Source organism: Armigeres subalbatus, chromosome 1 (assembly GCF_024139115.2).
Source record: "Armigeres subalbatus isolate Guangzhou_Male chromosome 1, GZ_Asu_2, whole genome shotgun sequence".
NCBI classification, from domain to species: Eukaryota; Metazoa; Arthropoda; class Insecta; order Diptera; family Culicidae; genus Armigeres; species Armigeres subalbatus.
In genome coordinates this window covers 222,453,941-222,472,217 of record NC_085139.1, presented here as the reverse complement: position 1 = coordinate 222,472,217, position 18,277 = coordinate 222,453,941, and the positions used below count along the sequence as shown (strand labels likewise).

General features: G+C 44.4%; 2 protein-coding genes across 2 annotated transcripts; one reads left to right on the top strand and one right to left on the bottom strand.

Annotated features, from left to right (window-relative positions):
* The first annotated feature begins 929 nt into the window (after positions 1–929).
* Positions 930–7,202, top strand: LOC134205808 (dnaJ homolog subfamily C member 16). Its single transcript, XM_062681411.1, has 6 exons — positions 930–1,386; positions 1,495–2,860; positions 2,923–3,154; positions 4,851–5,025; positions 5,085–5,289; positions 5,794–7,202. The coding sequence occupies exons 1-6, from the start codon at positions 1,181–1,183 to the stop codon at positions 6,025–6,027; spliced, it is 2,418 nt and encodes an 805-aa protein (XP_062537395.1). The 5' UTR covers positions 930–1,180; the 3' UTR covers positions 6,028–7,202.
* A 3,481-nt stretch (positions 7,203–10,683) lies between these two features.
* Positions 10,684–11,391, bottom strand: LOC134207024 (uncharacterized). Its single transcript, XM_062682764.1, has one exon. The coding sequence runs from the start codon at positions 11,389–11,391 to the stop codon at positions 10,684–10,686; it is 708 nt and encodes a 235-aa protein (XP_062538748.1).
* Between the last annotated feature and the right edge of the window lie 6,886 nt (positions 11,392–18,277).

Genomic DNA, 18,277 nt, shown 5'->3' with positions numbered 1-18,277 from the left:
AAAGTGTCCTGCTTAATAGCAGTAAATCTCTTTTTTTTCTACCCACGGTAGCGGCTTTATGCCTTTCCCTGTTGCTAGCAGCGGAGTGTCCTGCTTATAGCAGTTGTACAAAAAATTGTAAAACCATTAATTCATAACTTATCTCATACCAATCGTAAATCCTTCTTCGCTAGATCGGGGGAAATATTTGACAATCGCCTTAATCCTCGTCGCCAGATGTGGTACCTTGAGTGAAAGACATCCGTTCTGTTGTGACGCATACAATAATCTGATTTATTATTTCATCAACCGTCCATAGCCTACTAGAACAATCCACTAACACAGCAGCAAAGGGGCTAAACTGTGCTTCATTTTTGCATTATGACACTTCGTTCTTGCACCGAAAACACATGTGAGCAAAAGGGCTAAACGGTACTTTAAAACACAACGGGGCGATGCAAACAGGCGATATTGACAAATAGGTTGACAGCCGGGCGTGGAATTTGGGCGAAAAGGATGTTGTCAAAAACATTATGGCGCATTTCTGAAGGGCGCAAGTGTACACTGTTAGAAAAAAAGGACGACTAGTTCTTTAATCATATTTTCAAATCGAAATCAATCCAAAGTAAATTTTGTTTATATGGGGCTTCAATGATTAGATTTGGATGTATTTCATGCAAACTATTAACATTTAAAATAACATCTAATTTTCGAACTACAATTGAAAATATGTCATGGAACATTGGAACCCATTTTTCTCCATTCGAGCTCATTGCGACATTGGCCCTTATGAAACAACTGTGTCGATTTTCAGAATCATTCTTCTCCGTGTAAAATTTAAAAAAATCCTGAAGGGCGAAGCACCGAAAATACAGCTCAAAGAGCAATCGAACAAAAACAAAAATCAGCTCATCCTCGAAACGTCACCGTTTTGTCTTCTTTTTGCGTTATCCGCATAGTTGTGTGCGTGCGTCGTTCTTCACTTCTTTCATGCGAGAATCGAAAGAAAAATTTTCTGCCAATCAAGGCTACGGAAAGGTGAAAAATAGCGATAGTTAATTGGTGATTTTGCAGCATTTTTCAATTGAATGGCGACTCAGTTGTGATGTGTTATTGATCGTTACAAATTGGTTGATTCGAGAGCGTGCAAAGCAACGATCAATCGACAAAAAATCTTCTGATTTAGCGGAAGGGCACGAGGATGAAGTTTTTCGCCCCACAATGGAGGGGTCGCTCAAGGGAAAAGATTCTGATGGTCGTGATTTGTGCGATGGTGGTGCTTCTGACGGCTGGAGCGCAACTATCGCTGGCAGCGGCTGGAACCGATCCGTACAAAATTCTTGGAATTACGAAACATGCCACTCTGCAGGACATTCGGCGGGCGTACAAACAGCTGGCTAAGGAATGGTAAGTAGAGGGATGGGGGCCGAAAAGGGTTAATCGATTATTTCGATCCAGGTTGTATGGGGAAGGAATTAATTTTATTAACTTGACGCGTTTCCTTTGTGTTCGTAGGCATCCGGATAAATCGGATCATCCTGAGGCGGAAACGAAATTTGTTGAGATTAAACAGGCTTACGAGCTTCTGTCGGATACGGAGCGTCGAAAGGCCTACGATCTGTATGGTATAACGAATGAGGATGCTCATTTGTACAAGGAGCGTCCGGATTACAGCAACTACGGACGATTCCCGGATCCGTTTGAGCAGTTTTTCGGTCACAATTTTAACTTCCACGATCAGGACATAAGCCTTTTCCATAGGTTGTCGATTACGTCCAAGTATTACGAGACCAACATTGTTCCGAAAAGTCATCACACTCCGCAGATACTGATGTTCTACTCGGATTGGTGTTTTTCTTGTATGAAGGCGGCCAACTCTTTTAAGAAGATGATCGACACGCTTGAACCATTTGGAGTCACATTTGCGACGATAAATGCGGGTCACGAGAACCAGCTGGTGAGGAAGGTCGGAGTGCATTCGTTGCCTTGTGTGATCATGGTTTTAGATGGTCACAATTACGTCTACAAAGAAAGTGTGTACAACACCCAGCGGGTCGTGGAATTCATCCGTCAGAAGCTGCCTTACAAATTATTGCCATTGATAGACGATGGTTCGATCGATAGTTTTCTGCTAGGATGGTCTGACAATCGAGTGCGGGCATTGGTGATGGAACCACGATCGCAGCCACGCCTTCGATACCTGATAACAGCATTCCATTTCCGGGAACGGGTGGCGTTCGGGTTCGTGCAGCTCAATTCTCAGAAATCGCAACAAATTCAAGAACGATTCAAAGTGCATCCTTCGTTGGACACTCTTTTGATCTTCAACGAAGATTTCAACCGTCCAGTGGCATCGATTTCAATGTCGGACATTCCTACGTCCACCTTGAACAACATCATCTCGGTGAACAAGTACCTGGCCCTTCCACGGTTATCCTCGCAAGCCATGCTGGAGGGTGTCTGTCCGGCGGAATGGAACCGTCCTCGGAAGCGTTTGTGTGTGGTTCTGGTCACGGAGAACACTTCGACGCATGACGAAGCTCGCCAAGCGATGCGTCGCATCGCCATGGAATCCAACTACAGTCCGGAGCGGGTTCGGTTTGCCTACATTTATCAGGAGAAGCAAACGGAATTCATCAGCGCGCTGGCCGAGCACAACAAGCTGGAGGAGACGATGCTCAAGGTGGTGATAATTTGGCGAAAGGACGCCAAACATATCAAGTATGAGTGGGTGCACGAGGCCACACTGGAAATGTTGAACAAAAGTGTTGAGAACGAAACGCACGATGTCAACTATAACAACACCAAGCAGAAGCTGGACGGAGCGATACAGCGACTGTTGCGATCATCCGAGGCGTTGACCTACGAAGCGGAAGTGAAGGTAAAATTAAATTGGGGAAGCTCAGTTAGAGGTAAATTAACGTTGGACCATTTTGTTTGCAGGATCTGTTGGATGAGCATGCCCAAGGGCTGGTTATACGCATCCTGAATAAGGTTTTGTTGGCTTTTGAATACATGAGCGAAAATCTAGGGCAGGAGCACATTCTGCCCGCTTTGTCTGTCGTGGGAACGATCGCTTTCATTCTAGCCGCAGGCTATCTGATGTCGTACTTGGTTAGAGTGGAAGAGGAGAATATTCAGAAGAAGCAATCGAAATCTGGGGAGGATAAGAACGGTCAGTAGTCTGTGTTCAGATTGCATTTGTAGATCACGATTATTTTATTTATTTATCATCAGACTAAGGCCGGAGTGGCCTGTGCTGCACATAAAAGACTTCTCCATTCAGCTCGGTTCATGGCTGCACTTCGCCAACCACGCAGTCTGCGGAGGGTCCGCAAGTCGTCCTCCACCTGATCGATCCACCTTGCCCGCTGTGCACCTCGCCTTCTTGTTCCCGTCGGATTGTTGTCGAGAACCATTTTCACCGGATTACTGTCCGACATTCTGGCTACGTGCCCGGCCCACCGCAGTCTTCCGATTTTCGCGGTGTGAACGATGGATGGTTCTCCCAACAGCTGATGCAACTCGTGGTTCATTCGCCTCCTCCACGTACCGTCCGCCATCTGCAACCCACCATAGATGGTACGCAACACTTTCCTTTCGAAAACTCCCAGTGCGCGTTGGTCCTCCACGAGCATCGTCCAGGTCTCGTGTCCGTAGAGAACTACCGGTCTTATAAGCGTTTTGTAGATAGTCAGTTTGGTACGGCGGCGAACTCTATTCGATCGGAGCGTCTTGCGGAGTCCAAAGTACGTACGATTTCCAGCCACTATGCGTCTCCGAATTTCTCTGCTGGTATCGTTATCGGCGGTCACCAGTGAGCCCAAGTACACGAATTCTTCAACCACCTCGATTTCGTCACCACCGATACAAACTCGTGGTGGGTGGCTCACATTGACCTCTCTTGAGCCTCTTCCTATCATGTACTTCGTCTTCGACGTGTTGATGACTAGTCCAATCCGTTTAGCTTCGCTTTTCAGTCTGATGTAGGCTTCCTCCATCCTCTCAAAGTTACGTGCCATGATATCAATGTCGTCGGCGAAACCAAATAACTGGACGGACTTCGTGAAAATCGTACCACTCGTGTCAATCCCTGCCCTTCGTATTACTCCCAAAGCGATGTTGAATAGCAGACACGAAAGACCATCACCTTGCCGTAACCCTCTACGGGTTTCGAAGGGACTCGAGAATGCCCCTGAAACTCGAACTACGCACATCACCCGATCCATCGTCGCCTTGATCAACCGTATCAGTTTATCCGGAAATCCGTTTTCGTGCATTAGCTGCCATAGCTGGTCCCGATCGATTGTATCATATGCGGCTTTGAAGTCGATAAATAGATGATGTGTGGGCACGTTGTATTCGCGGCATTTCTGCAATACCTGACGTATGGCGAACACCTGGTCTGTGGTAGAGCGTTCACCCATAAATCCCGCCTGGTACTGCCCCACGAACTCTCTTGCAATTGGTGTTAGTCGACGGCATAAAATTTGGGAGAGTACCTTGTAGGCGGCGTTCAGCAATGTGATTGCGCGGTAGTTGCTACAATCCAGCTTATCGCCCTTTTTGTAGATGGGACACACGACACCTTCCATCCACTCCTGCGGCAGAACCTCATCCTCCCAAACCTTGGTAATCACCCAGTGCAGCGCTCTAGCCAGTGCTTCACCACCGTGTTTAAACAGCTCTCCTGGTAGTTGGTCAACTCCAGGGGCTTTGTTGTTTTTCAGCCGACCGATCTCCTCCTGGATTTCCTGGAGATTCGGAGCCGGAAGTCGCATGTCCTGCGCGCGTGCTCCTAGGTTCATTACCATACCGCCACCGTTGTCTGCCATATCGCCGTAGATCACGATTAATCATTTTCTTTACAGGAAAGGTCCAAAACTATGTGCCGGAGCTGCGTCTCCACGAATTACGTGCGGAAAAGTACAACGGACTGGTTCGCCTTCTCAAACCGGGCTGTCGGACAATCGTTCTGCTGACGGACATGCAGTCGCGCAACAAACTGATTCCTGCCTTCCACAAAGCGGTGTGGCCTTATCGAAAGTATGTGTTCCCTGGTTTTTACTCGTTTCACAATTTTCATGACCGCATTCAATTTGCAGGAACAAAACCCTCATGTTTGCACACATGCTCATCGAGAAGGGAATCGGCTGGTATGCGGAACTGCTGCGGCTGTCCCTGTCCGAGTCGCGGGAGATGAAAATCAACCCGCGCAACTGTATCGGGACGGTGATCGCGCTGAATGGGCACCGGAAGTACTTTTGTATGTACCACGCCAAACATCCGGAGTCGAATCGCGGGGCCAAGGTGAGTTTGATGGGTGGGAATGGAACGGTCAGGGGGTTCCAATCGTAATAAGCTTGTCACGCGGATGGATTTCATCAATTTCTCTGGACACCTCAACTTTTCCAATCCCGAGACGAGCCAGCCTAGGGTTGAAAGTCTCATAAATATGTAAATATAAAAAATCCAATATCACCAAAAAACAAGCAAAAGTAAACCGCGAGAAAAGCGACCCCAGTGTACGAGTTCTAGTGAACGATCGGACTGGACAGATCAAATGAATATTCAATTTTTGATTGATACAAAGCATAAATCGAATCTTCATAAACTGAGCTCCTTTTCTAATCTCACGATATCAAAGTTATGAAGCGTATATTTGGGCAGACAACGCATAATGTGGATAATTTGATTCGGTAGTTCCACATATAACACATTTTCAAGCTGTTTTTGTAGCATAATGTTTTCTGGATTACTCTTCGACTTAATATTGCTTAAACCGGCTAAACGTTTTCTCCAATGCCTTTTCAGCGAATGATGAAGATGACCCGTCAGCTGAGTACGATGCCATCGGACCCGGAAGCCGGTGCCTTCCTGGGGATGGACAGCTCCGACTCGGAGACCAGCACGTCCGACATCTCCGAGCCGAAGATTCTGCTGGAGGAGAATCTGCTGGACGGACTGCCCAACTGGTTGGATCGGCTGTTCGAGGGTACCACCCATCGGTACTACATCAACTATTGGCCGGATTTTACCTCGAAGTAAGCGTTCAATCTTCCCCTTGTATGCTTGGGGCAAAGGCTTTTCCTTCTCTCTATCTTTAATTAGTGACGACTTTTAAAAAAGCCAAGCTGAGGCCATTCGATAAAAAAATATTGTGCTGAGATTTATCGAGAAAGACACTCACGCAGAGCTGCACACTTGTTCATTTTATTCTACAATGAGTCTATTTTTTCCTATTGGTATTTTTCTCTGTAGAAGTAGGTAAGTCTATACTTTTTTGATATAGCTTTAAACTAAGTGATAGTTGTTGGCAGTAGTTTTTAGTTTAGCGATCAATATTTAGAAAGATGATCATCTGAAATGGTCGTTCAACTCATCTGTTTCTCTGGCGACCAGCTAGCTAGCACTCATGCAGATTAAATCCTTTAGTGGACAAGCACGAAACCCAAATCTAGTCAAAACTAATATTAGAACATTAACTAGGAAAACAAAATGAAAATCCGTAACGGCATATTTTACATAGTGTTACATGTCTCCTAATTGCATTAGAATACGAAAATGCTAATTTGATTGTTCTTCTTAACAAATATCGTAATAGTTAAACAAGTAAAAGAACCAACGCGTAGAATGAATGAATGCAAAAATCCTGAAAGTCCTTCATACCAACGTTTGCTGGTTTGCTTATCCTTTTCTATCATCTTGAATGGTTTCAAAGTAGAAGATTCATTTTGTCGCAAAAGAAACCACTTTTGAAACTACGACTTGGAAGACTGTGTTGGAGGCATTTTTTTATCTGTACTAGTCGAAGAAAAAATGCTTTAGAACAGTTTATATTTTCCATAGAAGGATTGTGCAAATGAGGCAAATGTAGATCAGCATGGCACATCACCACATTCAATGAAGGAAGAATAGCCAAGTAATAGTATTATTAAGCTATGAAATAATATTTTATAAAGGAAAATTATTCACACAAATGAACTGTATCAGAATTACAATCAGATACTTGAAACTCAAAAGGATTCAAAAATATTTCAATGCTGAACATCCAACAATTAGACGAAAAATGCGAAAAATATCTTGTAAACGATAAAGAAACATTGATAGTAAAGACAGAAAGAAAAGAAGTAAAAATAACAATTTCCACTATGGTGTTTTGGAAAAAAATGGACGTGGTGAAAAATATATAAATACCGAAGGATGAACTTTCTCCCAAATTATTCTTAAGATATTCATACGCACTTACTCGAAGAAAGAAACTCCTATTCGTTGAAAAATTTACTTCTCTAGTAATTTTTTTTTTATTGGCTCAATCGTTTTTTTTTTATTTATTTAACGTCAACTTTCCCAAAGAATCAATAATTTGTTAAGCCTCTTAACTGATCAATTTTAACTTAATTTTAACTTTACAGATACAGAACTCTTTGGAAAATTCCGGAAATACAACTTGCAGACCCATCATGTTTGAGGACTTTAAGGCAGTGAAACGAAACGAACTTTGGCATATAATGTTAGAACATGGTTTTCCGGTAAATTTTATTGGACTAATTCTTGCGACGCAAGATGGGTCCAAATCGAGCGTCAGAATATCTGGTGACTGGTGAGACATCCGATTCGTTTGTGATATTAAATAGATGGGTTGAAGCAGGGCGATTTACTTTTTACTTATGGGTCCTGTACACCCCGAGTGGTGCAAATGGCCGACTTGATAGAGCTCCATCCTGAACGATGTTCAGCTATCGCTTTACCCTGTTAGTTAGATTTTGGTCGATGTTGCGACTCCCGCAAGAAAATGCCGAATAGAGAAATGAGCAAAGCCATAACAATATGCCCCAATAGAGTGATTCAAATTTTGACTTTTTGGCTCCCCTATGCTTAAACGATGGTATTTGCTATTTTAATAATCGTCCTAAATTTTTAGCTAATTTGGATTTAATTTGACTGAGCACAAGTAATTTGAATCTTGTATGAAAATTACTATGAAAACGATTGTATGTCATACCCCAGAAACCCATTGCCCAGAAAGTGATTCCCCAGAAATTAATTCTCCTGAATGCACTACTCCCCAGAAAACCATTCCCCAGAATACCACAATCCCCAGAAAGACATTCCCCAGAATGCCCCTATCCCCCGAAAGACATTTCCCAGAATACCTCCATCCCCCGAAAGACATTCCCCAGAATGCACCATTTCCTAGCTTAGACTAAATACTTCGTAATTGCTTCATCCCGGGCAAATGTGTACTTTTAAAGAAGGAGTCATCTACTCTTTTGCCTTATTTCGGGCAAATGTGTACTTTTAAAGATGGGGTCATCTACTCTTTTGCTTCATCCGGGCAAATGCGTACTTTTAAAGGAGTCATATACTCTTCTGCCTTTTTTCCTGGCAAATGCATACTTTTAAAGAAGTAGTTATCTACTCGTTTGCCTTTTTCCGGGCAAATGCATACTTTTAAAGAAGAAATCGTCTGCTCTTTTGCATTATCCCAGACAAATGCGTACTTTTAAAGAAGGAGTCATCTACTCTTTTGCATTATCCCGGGCAAATGCGTACTTTAAAAAAATGAGTGATTTACTCTTTTACCTTTTCCGGGCAAATGCATACTTTTGAAGAAGTAGTTATCTACTCGTTTGCCTTTTTCCGGGCAAACGCATACTTTTAAAGAAGGAGTTATGTCAGTTAAGTCAAATGGTCATTATGCCAAACGGCATTATGCCAAATGGTATTATGCCATATGGGCTTCCCCCAATATTAACAACGAGTATAATGGATTATATGCTCCTTCGTATTATATGTGAGCCCTAACAAACATATCAAAAGGGCTCCATTCCGGTCAAATGCGTGCTCTAAAATAAGGCAGCATATGTCGTTTTGCCTTATTCCGGTCAAATGCGTACTTCAATATAAGTATTTTTGCATAGAAATATAGTATCTAGTATTTTTAGTTTTTTTAGTATCTAGTAACATAGTTTCTTAGACTGATACCTTTTTCTGGGGAACGGGTCATTCTGGGTTTTTGGTTTCTGGGGAATGGGTCATTCGGGTTTTTTTTTCTGGGGAATGGGTCATTCTGGGGATTTCTTTTCGGGGAAATGGTGCATTCTGGGGAATATCATTCTGGAGAATTGGTCGTTCTGGAAAATGGAATTCTGGGAAATACCATTCTGGGGAACTGATTCTGGGGATTGGTATTCTGGGCATTGACATACAACCATGAAAACAGCAACTTTTGCGAAAAACCGTTCCCTATCATTGCCCATCAAGCTCTAAAAATGTATGAATACGTTAGCAATATGGGAAATTTAACAAGGGAAAATATCGTCGTTGTTGCTAAACGATTTGATGCTGGCAACAAAAGTTATTAGGAAAATACTGAATCGTGGGAAATTCAATTTAACACGTAAAAGAATAACATCAATATCAATAATGAGCATTTTTGTGTTCTTTATAATTTTGCTCACAAACGTCAGATTGCTTCGCAACAACAAGTGACTTTCAACTAAGGATCTATTCTATGATAGCGGTGCGTTAAATATATTCAAATAGATTCTGGGCTGCTTCACGAAACGATCCTTACCATAAGTGGCAATTCTCATAGTAATTTTCATATAACCTTCAAATGGCACGTGCACAATCAAATTACGTCCAAATCAGTTAATAATTTGGGAAGACTATTAAAATAGCAAAAACAATCGTTTAAGCACAGGGGAGCGAAAAAGTCAAAATTTGAATCACTCTAATGCCCCAACCCGCGGGTAGCCCCTCTAAGCAGCTTTTGCATAGCAACGTATATTAGCTGAAAAAACGTAAGAAGCAGCAATCGCAGCTGCCACAGGTGCAACCAGCGCGGAAGGAGAAGTGCCGGCCTGTGTTTGTTAAGGGCGATCCACCTGATTTGCGCCCGAAAATTTACCAGTTAATCGCTAAAGGGCTGAAGTGTACATTTCGGCTCTGCAGCGAGGGCGTGAAAGTGATGCCGGTCAATAAGGACCACCGCAAATCCGTCGTGGAGTTCCTCGTGGTCCACAAGTATGAGTACTACACTCATGACCTCCTCGGCACGAAGGAGGAAGAGCTCCAACTAGAGCTTGAAAGTTGCGTACTGAAGCCAGGGGCACAAGATCACTCGTCACGACAAGGCGAGGAGATTGTGACCAGCTTTACCTGGTTCATCTGGAGCACGGTTCCACCACCCTGAAGAACCTGAAGCTGGTTGGCGTTATAAATTACACCGTCGTTGACTGGGAGCGTTATCAGCCAGTGCACCGCGATGTCACGCAGTGCACCAACTTGCTTCAGTTTCGGGCACGGCACCAGAAACTGCCGCATGAAGCCGCGCTGCAACAAGTGTGGCGAACCCCATTCGACTGACGAGTGCAACAAGATTTAGGTGGCCGATTCCAAGTGCGCCAACTGTGGCCACCACAAAGGACTGCACAATGCGAGCCGAGTTTCTGGAAATCCGGAAGAAGGCTTCCACCAGGACCCTACCGAAGAAGAACCGTGTTCAAGTAGTCAATGAGGTGAACTATCCGGCCTTAGCGGCTCCTCGTGGTGGTGGCGGAGGTTAGAAATTCTTAGAATGGGATACACGAAATGACGGAGCAAACTTGAAAAGCGACTGCTTTCAACTGAAGTTTATTAAGAAGTTACTATTAGGAAAAATAACAAACTGTTAGTAACTAAGGTAAGGGGGCCCTCTCAATCAGATAATCCAATCATCATTCGCAGGGTCTTGAATCGGTTATGATCCAGAGCCTTCGTGAAATTATCTGCCAATTGATTTTGCGTTTTGATGGGTTCAATTTTCAACACTCCAGATGCCACATGATCACGCACGAAATGATGTTTGATATCAATATGTTTCGTACGTTTTGTTTCCAGGTTCTTTGCCATACAAATACAACTTCGGTTGTCCTCATACATAGTGATGTGTATGTTCGATTCTTGTAGATCTTCAAGTATTCCTTTCAGCCAGAGAGATTCGGCAACTGCTGCACTGAGCGCGATGTACTCCGCTTCACTAGACGAAGTTGCAACAGTGGTCTGCTTCTTGCTGCACCAGATTACCGAGGATCCAAATACTTTAAACAGATAGCCACTCACTGATTTCCGATCTTCTGTGTCGGACGCCCAATCGGCATCAACGTATCCAACCAAAGGTTTGCTTGTTGGGTCTCGCTTGAAATTCAGCTTCGTTTTTATCGTACCTTGCAAGTATCGAACAATTCGTTTCAGGGCTTGCCAATGTTCAGTGTTGGGTTGTTGCTGAAAACGCCTCAAATATCCGTCAGGGTAACAAATTTCAGGTCGCACACTTAGCATTATGTACATCAGTGATCCCAGTAGCTCACGATATGGTTGGCTTGCATCTGGTCCACTTCGACTAAGCGTGAGCCCTTTCTCCATTGGTGTACGAGCTGGATTACACTCGGACATCCCAAAACGGTTCACAAGGTTTCCGATACTGGTATCTTAAGAAAGCTGTAGTTGTCCATTGCCACGATTATACATAATCTTCATGCCCAAAAAGTTTCGGGGCTCCCCACAGTCAGACATTTCGAACTTGGTTGCAAGATCCTTCTTCAGCTTCATTACTGACGGAAGATTGCGGCCAGCCACCAGCAGGTCATCAACGTACAGAATTAGCACCAGCTCATCGTCCTTATCGAACTTCGTGTACAGGCAATAATCATGTCTTGATCTCTTGAAGCCCATCTCGAGAATTGTTTCGTTGAATCGTTCATTCCAACATCTAGGTGATTGCTTCAAACCGTATAAAGATTTCAGCAACCGACAAACTTGACCAGGTTTTGCTGATACACCCTCCGGGACTTCCATAAAGATGGTTTCCTTCAAGCGGCCATGGAGAAACGCAGTACGTACATCCATTTGGTGGAAAAAGTATTTTCTGTGAACGCCAACTGCCAATACGGTTCTGATTGTAGCTAGTCGAGCTACCGGTGCATAGGTTTCTTCATAGTCGTGTCCTTGCTTCTGAAGGTATCCCTTCGCTACAAGACGGGCTTTGAAGCGAACCAATTTGCCGTTCTCATCTTCCTTCAAATTGAACACCCACTTGGATTTCAGAGGTTTAGTATCTGTTTGGGCACGAATTGGGCTGGGCAGCGATTCCTTCCGGATGAAGGATGCCGGGATGATGGCCAGAACCTTCGGTTGAAGGAACGCCGGGGCACGACCGGTAGCTCAACGGAAAATTATGGTTTAATTAACTCAAGCCTTCATAAAGGCTGTTGCTGGCTTCCTCCGGTGGATTTAAAGGCGGGTTGTTTTCACTTAGGCTATATTTTTCTTCTTGTTGTGGACTGTACAATGTAGAAAACTGAATGAATGAAATTTTTGATTAACACTTCTTAAATAGTTGGTAGATGACTGGGTTCCGTGTGCTGGTTTTGAGAATGATGGCTAACTGGGCGTGGCTTATAACTCGTTGTCGTTGGCTAGACTGTCGGCTTCTTGGGTGCATGTTCAATCATGTTTACAACGAGAAAACCAAACACAAACGATGTGGTGTGTGGAGGAAAGGGTAGGAATTAGGCTGGTACTGAGCCGATATTCTCGCGGTGGCTCGATGATGGTAGAAAGGGAGAAGGGTCTCAAACAAACTGTTTCGCGTTGGCGCGAACATACTCCCTGCCAGAAAAGATGTTGCACATATAGATAAATGGAATACTCTCGGATAAATTGATATTGTTCAAGGATCAACAAGGCATCACAAGGAGTTTCAAAATACACGACTGCAAGTAATTCCATCCATGTGGGGATAAAATTGAATGTAATTCAGTTTCAGTAATATAGGATTGATTACAAGCAAGATGATTTATCGTTACTCAAATGCTAAATAATATTAGCGTAACAAAAAGGGTAAACCTTCACACAAATATTAACAGGATCTATTCAGATTAAATCTTAAGGACACAGTAGCTAACAACTTTTGAAAACACAGTAGCTAAAGGTGAAGTGACCTGTAGCGTTAGTGAGACTTAATTAAAATAAATTTAATTTCTGGAGAGGTCAATCGTGAACACATAATCACAAGATCAATAAGGCATAGATAATTAAATTGATATGGCTGATACTAGAAATAAGAATATTTCAAGTTAAGTTCAGTATCACTCAAACGATCTTCTGGGTGGGACAATGTTCTCAAAACAGATAACTTGCAATCAAGTGGATTAGCCCAATATCAGTGGCGGACAATGGAAACCAAAAGAATCAGGATAGGAACATATTTACACACCACAAATCGAATGGCTGACTTCTCTCACCTGTGATACATAGCACGTTTAAGACCTCCTTCCTCGGGTCACTGGAAAGCGATTGAACACGATGCATGCTCGCTGAGACGGACTCTCTTTCTCGATGCTGATTGGATGCTCCATCGGGTGGTTTTCTTTGCCACGGGTGTGTAATGCTCCGCATAGCAGTGACTACGTTGACTGGCGACGACTCCACTGGTTTTCTTACTGGCCATACGTTCACTGTAGCTGCTCTCTGGATAGGGACGCCTCTCATCTCCCAACGCTCTCCGGTTGACATCAGGCTGTGCTCATCCATAGAAAGAACAATGGCGGTGTTCGGGAAATGCTTGCTCATTGGATCCATTACTACACGGCATCTGGTGGAGTTTGGGGACGACTTCTTCAATGTGTGGATTTCGTTTAACTTCGTAGATAGACCACACAACGGGTAGTCCGCTCTTGGCACTGGTTGCTTCTCGAGTACCACAATATTTACGGTTGCTAACCGAATCGGCTTCAGATAGATACTGGCTGAAAACATCTCGTTCTTGAAATAGGCTTTGGACGACTTCTTGAGCTTCGAATGGATTCCGATTGACCTACGTAGCTGGGGAGCACTCGGGAACAGGTTGAGAACCTGACGAAACTTGTTTACACTTGGCGGTGGCTTACGTATCGGACGGGTTCTGGTTGATCTCACTGTAGGAAGATGCAATGCTTGACGGGTTCCAGCAGACATCCGCAGCGGCCTGATTACCTGAAGCATCGTGGTTGTTTCGGCGGGCATCGGAAAAGCTCGGACTGCTCTCTGCTTCGGTATTGGATTCCAGAAAATTGCTCTCGAAAACCACTTTGGCACTTGATAAGAACCGATGAAGATCTCACGTGGGAACTGCTTCACTGCTGGATGGTACATTGCTGGTATCATCGACGGCTGGATTCCAGTAGGCGTTGAGACAAGGGATTTCGGAATGCTCCCAGTAAGCATAGGAAATGGTTGCACTTTTACTATTATTACTGGCGTTGATATCGATTTCTCCTCTAGACTGTTTATTGTTGACACTGCACAAGAATGCAGAACCAAAAAGGCTTCGATTGGCACAGGATCTTTCTTGTTATCGTCTACGTTCGGTTTCGATTCACTGGAACTGTGGGTTGGCAGGCACTCATCTTCAGACGGAATACAAAAGCTGGCTTCAGAATTTCGATTCACCGTCTTCACAATGGTTGAATCATTTTTGGCACAGACTTCGGATGGTTCACTTGGTTGGTCGTTGCTTCGACCGTTGACTTCAGTCGGGTTTTCCTCGAAACGGTCGACTTCACGGATTGCTTCACATTGCTTGCACGTATTGGCTTGGTTCCTCTCGAAAAAAATGGATGTTACCTCATCATCGCTGGATTGGTTCTTGGATTCAGGTGCATCCCTATGCTTGGATGAATCGGGATTGATGATCTCGGCTTGACCATTCACAGGTTTCACCACAGGTTTACTCACAGGAAATATCTTCACAATGGGTTTCTTTTCACATGTTAACTTCACGGATCGGATGGGGCTGGGATGATTCGGGTGAAGTAGAAACTCGGTTGCCTTCGCTACTGACAAAGACGTGCATGGCCTCTCCATGAAGTCTGGCTCCGGAACTGAATGGATTCTTCTTCTGGATTCGAAGCAGGATGCTTCGACACGATTGGGCTCGGAGGGGCTTCTTCCGGTACACATGACTTTGGAACGGTTTGTTTCTTTCTTAGGAGTGCGTTGGCTTTCAGATTGCTGTAGTTGCAAGCATGTTGTGTGTGATGCAGCAAAATCTTCCCTGATAGTTGGCGTTCTGATGTGATACCTCATATCAGTGGCGGGTAAGGACTCCAATAATGTTTCCACCAACACACAGGAATCAGTGTGGATGTCGTCGAAATGAAAATAGTTTTCATCCAACTCACCATATCGTTCTGGAGGAAACAAAGCTAAGATTTCTCCATACAAACGGTGATAATCGTCATAGCATAACTGTATCTCACTCTCGTATTTCTTCACTTGTGTTAGGCTTATTTGATTGATACCATTTGCTTCACTTAACTGCTTCTGGATTTGCTCCACTTTTGCTTCGACTAGATCGCGTTGAGCGAACAGCCCTGTAACGCTGTCCATATTGCACAGGAACACACACGCGCGCGACACACTTTCGGATTGATATTTTCGTTTCACTTTTTCTCGCACTTTCTACTGCCTTGGTCACAACGTCTTCTCTTTCTCCACCATTGAAGCCGCAGAAAACTATTTCAATCAACTCAGGATCGAGCTACCGGAACAGGAACAACAGCAATCGTCTGACTGCGACGGATTGCTGACTACTATCGGCCGGCGATAGCAGCAGGAACGGAAATTGTCTCAATCGGCTGATTGACGACCACTCAGCTGCGGGTACAGCTCACGAAACGACAGCAAACCGTCTGGCTACGACGGATTGCTGACTGCTATCGGCGATAGCAGAGGTAACGGATTGTCTCAATCGGCTGATTGACGACACACTGCTGCGGGTGCAGCTCTCGGAACACTGGCACTGGATCCTCTGATCCGGTTCGATTGGACCAATGTTTGGGCACGAATTGGGCTGGGCAGCGATTCCTTCCGGATGAAGGATGCCGGGATGATGGCCAGAACCTTCGGTTGAAGGAACGCCGGGGCACGACCGGTAGCTCGACGGAAAATTATGGTTTAATTAACTCAAGCCTTCATAAAGGCTGTTGCTGGCTTCCTCCGGTGGATTGAAAGGCGGGTTGTTTTCACTTAGGCTATATTTTTCTTCTTGTTGTGGACTGTACAATGTATAAAAACTGAACGAATGAAATTTTTGATTGACACTTCTTAAATAGTTGGCAGATGACTGGGTTCCGTGTGCTGGTTTTGAGAATGATGGCTAACTGGGCGTGGCTTATAACTCGTTGTCGTTGGCTAGACTGTCGGCTTCTTGGGTGCATGTTCAATCATGTTCACAACGAGAAAACCAAACACAAACGATGTGGTGTGTGGAGGGAAAGGGTAGGAATTAGGCTGGTACCGGAGCCGATATTCTCGCGGTGGCTCGATGATGGTAGAAAGGGGAGAAGGGTCTCAAACAAACTGTTTCGCGTTGGCGCGAACAGTATCTTTGGGACAGGTCACCATTCCAGTTCGCTTACTACAGCACTCATCCAATCGTCTCTGTCGTCTCTACATGCAATCTGACCGTATGTTTCGGGTACATCTGTAGATAACGGGACCGCAGAAATTGCTCCATAGCCAACAAAATAGTCTAGGAACTTACCCGGAAAGGAGCGCTCCCGATCGCTACGCCTCACCAACGGTTGCCTTTTGGATTCGTGGTTTTCTGATTGCGATGTGAGCGCCGATGCTGTTGGTTTCTCTATCTCATAATTGGTTTCGTTTGACTTGTCATCATCGGATTCATTTGATAGCTCATCGTCGGTATGATTTTGCTGGTTTACCTGCTCAAGTTATCTAGTTCTGACTCTTGATGTTCTTGCCTTGTGACTTCTTTACCCTCCTCTTTTTCATAAGAGAATTGCACTACCAACGGCGATTCTTCATTAGCTTCTGCTTCAACTTCATACGGAAAATGACCTTCATCGAACTTCACGTCACCAGCCACGATGATCTTTCGACGAGTTCGGTCCCAAAGCCGATAACCGTTCGGCGCATAGCCAACCATCACAACCTCAAAACTTTTGGCATCTAGTTTCTTTCGTTGCTGTCCAGGTATCCATGAAAATGCTCTGCACCCGAAAATTCGAAGCTTCTCCAGATTGGGCTTTACTCCCATCCATAACTCAGCGGGAGTCAACTGGACCGACAGAGCATTCGTCGGACTTCGGTTCAGTAGGTAGACACCGGTTAACGATGCTTCACACCACATCCTTTTCGGCATTTTAGAATCTAAAAGCATTGAACGTATCTTTTCAATAAGCGTTCGGTTGAACCACTCGGCCACTCCGTTCTGTTGCGGGGAATAAGCAATTGTCGTCTCAATCTGAATGCCTTTATTCTTATCCGTACTCTGTGCCTGGATCCACCGTTAGTTTTGAAATTTTCTTGCCGAAAGCTGCTGTCACCATATCGCTTCATATTCTCCGAAACGCTCGAAAACATGGTTTTTCTTCTTCAGCATATAGATGACCGAGAAGTGGCTGTAATCATCGATGTATGAAACAAAATAACGCGATCCATCCCATGCCGGGGGGTCAATGGGACCACAGACGTCCGAATGAATCCTCTCCAAAACACGAGTCGCTCGTTGACGTGTACCGTTGAAGGGCTCACGGCACTGCTTTCCTTGTACACATGGTTCGCAAAATCCGATCTTCTCCGGCTTTGTATCAATACCCTCCACCATGTTGTGTTGCATCAGCTTCAAGATTGAATGTTGGTTTAGATGTCCTAGTCTACGATGCCATAAATCCCTAACTTCTGGTTGGCATACATTCGCATAACAAGCATTCAATTTGACTTCCAACTCGTATAGACTGCCATTCAGGTACGCCGTAGCAATAGTCGTGTCATCTTTCCGCAAGGTAGCTTGTCTACCACAGAACGATATACCAGCCTTGGCCAGCTTCTTCACGGACATCAGGTTGTCTCTTAGTTCCGGTATGTACAGGACTTCATTGATTTTCATTTGGACGCCTTTGTTACTCACACCTTCGATGATACCTTTCTTCTGTGCTTCCAAAGTTTCACCATCCTTCGCAACATTGATGATTATTGGACTTGACAGCTTGCTCAAAGATGAAAAGACTGCAGCATCGTTCACAAGGTGTTCGCTTGATCCGGAGTCGAGCTTGAAGCACAAATATCCATCACAGCTTCGATGTTCACCTGCACGACCAGCCATAAAGCTTACCGCCTTGCTTCCACATCCAGTAGCAGAATTCGCTTCACTGTGTTTATGCCGGCAGTCCTTTTTCATGTGCCCTTTCTTGCCACACTTACCAAGGAACTTCTTTAATCGATCTGCTTTCTTTTCACTAGCAAA

Bases quoted from the DNA above. Each gene is read 5' to 3' on its own strand.
- LOC134205808 (XM_062681411.1), top strand. From the start codon at position 1,181: ATGAAGTTTTTCGCCCCACAATGGAGGGGTCGCTCAAGGGAAAAGATT. The intron at 3,155-4,850 runs GTCAGTAGTCTG...TTTTCTTTACAG, and splicing joins ATCTGGGGAGGATAAGAACG to GAAAGGTCCAAAACTATGTG. The intron at 5,026-5,084 runs GTATGTGTTCCC...TTCAATTTGCAG, and splicing joins GCGGTGTGGCCTTATCGAAA to GAACAAAACCCTCATGTTTG.
- LOC134207024 (XM_062682764.1), bottom strand. From the start codon at position 11,391: ATGGAGAAAGGGCTCACGCTTAGTCGAAGTGGACCAGATGCAAGCCAA.